The sequence below is a fragment of the Ceratotherium simum genome, chromosome 3 (assembly GCF_057802395.1).
Source record: "Ceratotherium simum simum isolate JZ-2026a chromosome 3, ASM5780239v1, whole genome shotgun sequence".
Lineage (NCBI taxonomy): Eukaryota > Metazoa > Chordata > Mammalia > Perissodactyla > Rhinocerotidae > Ceratotherium > Ceratotherium simum.
Window position 1 is genome coordinate 37595407 of NC_141902.1, and position 2224 is coordinate 37597630.

The window sequence follows — 2224 nt, forward strand, 5'->3', positions numbered from 1 at the left end:
CAGATTTAACCTCCACATTCCTTCCTAATCAGCTCTCCTAATGGAGGACAATAATAACCTCCATTATTGTCAGCTGGAGGGGGGGGCGGGAAGTGGGGGTAGGCCTTTGTTCTACAGGACCACTGGTCTGCCTGCCTGGCTGCCAGGGTGTGGGGAAACCCGCAAGGGGAAGGGGATGGGGCAGGAGCCAGCAGGACTCAGGACTGAGCCTTGGGGCACAGGGTAGGGGGTCCATCTTCCTGGCTGGAAGGCTATGGAACCAGTCTTCTACTCCTCACCTTCCAGGACAGGAAAGGCAGGCTGCAGGGAAGATGAGAGACTTAGGCAGGGAATACCAACAAGCACAAAAAAGAAATAAGATAGAGGTCCCTTTTAGAAAGAGGGCACCTCGCCTTGGCAGTGGGGACGGGCCCTGGGATCACCGGCAGGAAATTGCCAGGAAAGTGAGGGACCTGGAAGAAAGAGAGAAATCCCAGTGGAGCAGAGACGGAAGGGTAGGGGGGAGCAGGGCTCGGCGTCGACGCTGTTCACCGCTGAGAGTGCAGCACCACGGCCTCCGTGCCCTCCTGCCAAGGCTGAGGCCCAGGCACCGAGTGGGGCAGAGCGTTGGCCTCTAACTCTGGGCCGCTCTCGGGCCCTGGGGTCTCCCCAACCAGACTGGGGATGTCTGGAGCTGTGGAGCGTCGGCGCAAACCCAAGCGGCCACTGCCGGGGTCGCCCTCGGGGTGGGGGCTAAGGCCGATGGGGGCTTGCACTAAGGTCGGGGGCGCTCCCTCCAGCACCTCCTGTGAACGCCACCGCCCGGTCCCCGAAGACTGTGGCGAGTTTGGTCGGGCCATCAGGGCTCCCGCCCGCAGTCGAGCAGCCTCCTCCTCGGTCACGGCCCCCAGAGCCAGGCTCATGCTCCGGCCCAGCTCGGGCCGCTCGCTGCCCTGCGCCCGGTGCCGGCCCGAGCTCTTGCCCCCACAGCCAGCCTCGCCGCCGTGACCGTGGCCGCCGGCCGCTCGCGCAAAGCGCGCCAGGAGAGGCCGCGGTAGGCGCCGGGGGCTGGGTCGTCGGCGCTCGGGGCTGGGCGCGGGAGCCGGACGGCCAGGGGGGCTGTCGGAGTTGGAGCCCCGGGCGGCGGCGGCAGCGGCTGCGCGGCCCCAGGGCCCGGTGAGGGCCTGCACGCAGGTCCCGTGGCCGCGGGCGGCGGCCAGCTGCAGCGCCGTGAGGCCCGCACGGTTGGTGCGGTCGAGGCGCAGGCCGAGGCGGCGGAAAGAGCGCACCAGGAACTCGAGCACCGCCCCATGTCCGCACGCCGCCGCCCACATCACGGGGCTGTTGCCTGCCGAGTCGGCCGCCTCGGGGTCACCGCTGAACTGCACCAGCAGCTGCACGGCGTCCAGGTGGCCGCGCTCACACGCCAGGCTGAGCGCCGTGCGGCCGCGCTCGTCCCGCAGGTTCACGGCCGCACCCTGCTCCAGCAGTAGCCGCACAAAGCGCGCGCGCAGCGCGGGGTCCGGCAGCCCCACGGCCACCATGAGCGGCGTGCGGCCCTGCTCCGCGCGGCAGTCGATGATGCTGCGGTCCAGAGCATCCAGCACAAAGCGGGCCAGGTGCACTTTGCCCGCCTGCATGGCCTCAAGGAAGGTGCGCGTACCCGCTCGGGGGCACAGGTCCTTGGGCTTGAGCATGGCCCCGGCCACCGCGCCCAGGCGGCCCGGCAGCTCCGCACGGGGGCGCCCCGCGGGGCTGTGGCCCCCGCTGGTGCTCTGTTGTGGCTCTCTCCGCGCGTGGGAAGCTGCGGCCGAGTGTCCTGGGCTTCCCACTCTTGTGCCCCCGCGGCTCCCGCTGCCCCGCCGCTGCTGGGCCGCACGCCTGGCGTCTCGTTGCTCCTTCCCTGGGCTTCCCGCCTGGAGGTGTACCTTGCTCGCTACTCCGAGCTCCGCGCCTGGCCCGCCACAAGACGACGGGAGACGAAGCTCAGCCACCTCCTGACTCTCCTGCTGCTCTCCCCGCGTCCGGCGCTTCTCAGTCCCTCGTGGCTTGGAGCCGCGCCACTCACCCGCACCCAGGGCAGCCCCCACTCCCCTGCTGAGACGGTGGTGCCCGCCGAGCGCGCCTGCCTCCAGCCCTGGCGGGGCGCGCCGCTCCTCAAGCTGCTGGCGCCGCTCCTCCGCCTCCTCCCTCTCGCGGGGGCCGGGCCACGCCAGGGCGCTTGCTCCTTACTTGGGGGGCTCAG

General features: G+C 70.3%; 1 protein-coding gene across 1 annotated transcript; it reads right to left on the reverse strand.

Annotated features, from left to right (window-relative positions):
* Window positions 1-387: 387 nt before the first annotated feature.
* Window positions 388-1676, reverse strand: ANKRD63 (ankyrin repeat domain 63). The gene has a single exon (XM_087429117.1). The coding sequence runs from the start codon at window positions 1674-1676 to the stop codon at window positions 528-530; it is 1149 nt and encodes a 382-aa protein (XP_087285243.1). The 3' UTR covers window positions 388-527.
* Between the last annotated feature and the right edge of the window lie 548 nt (window positions 1677-2224).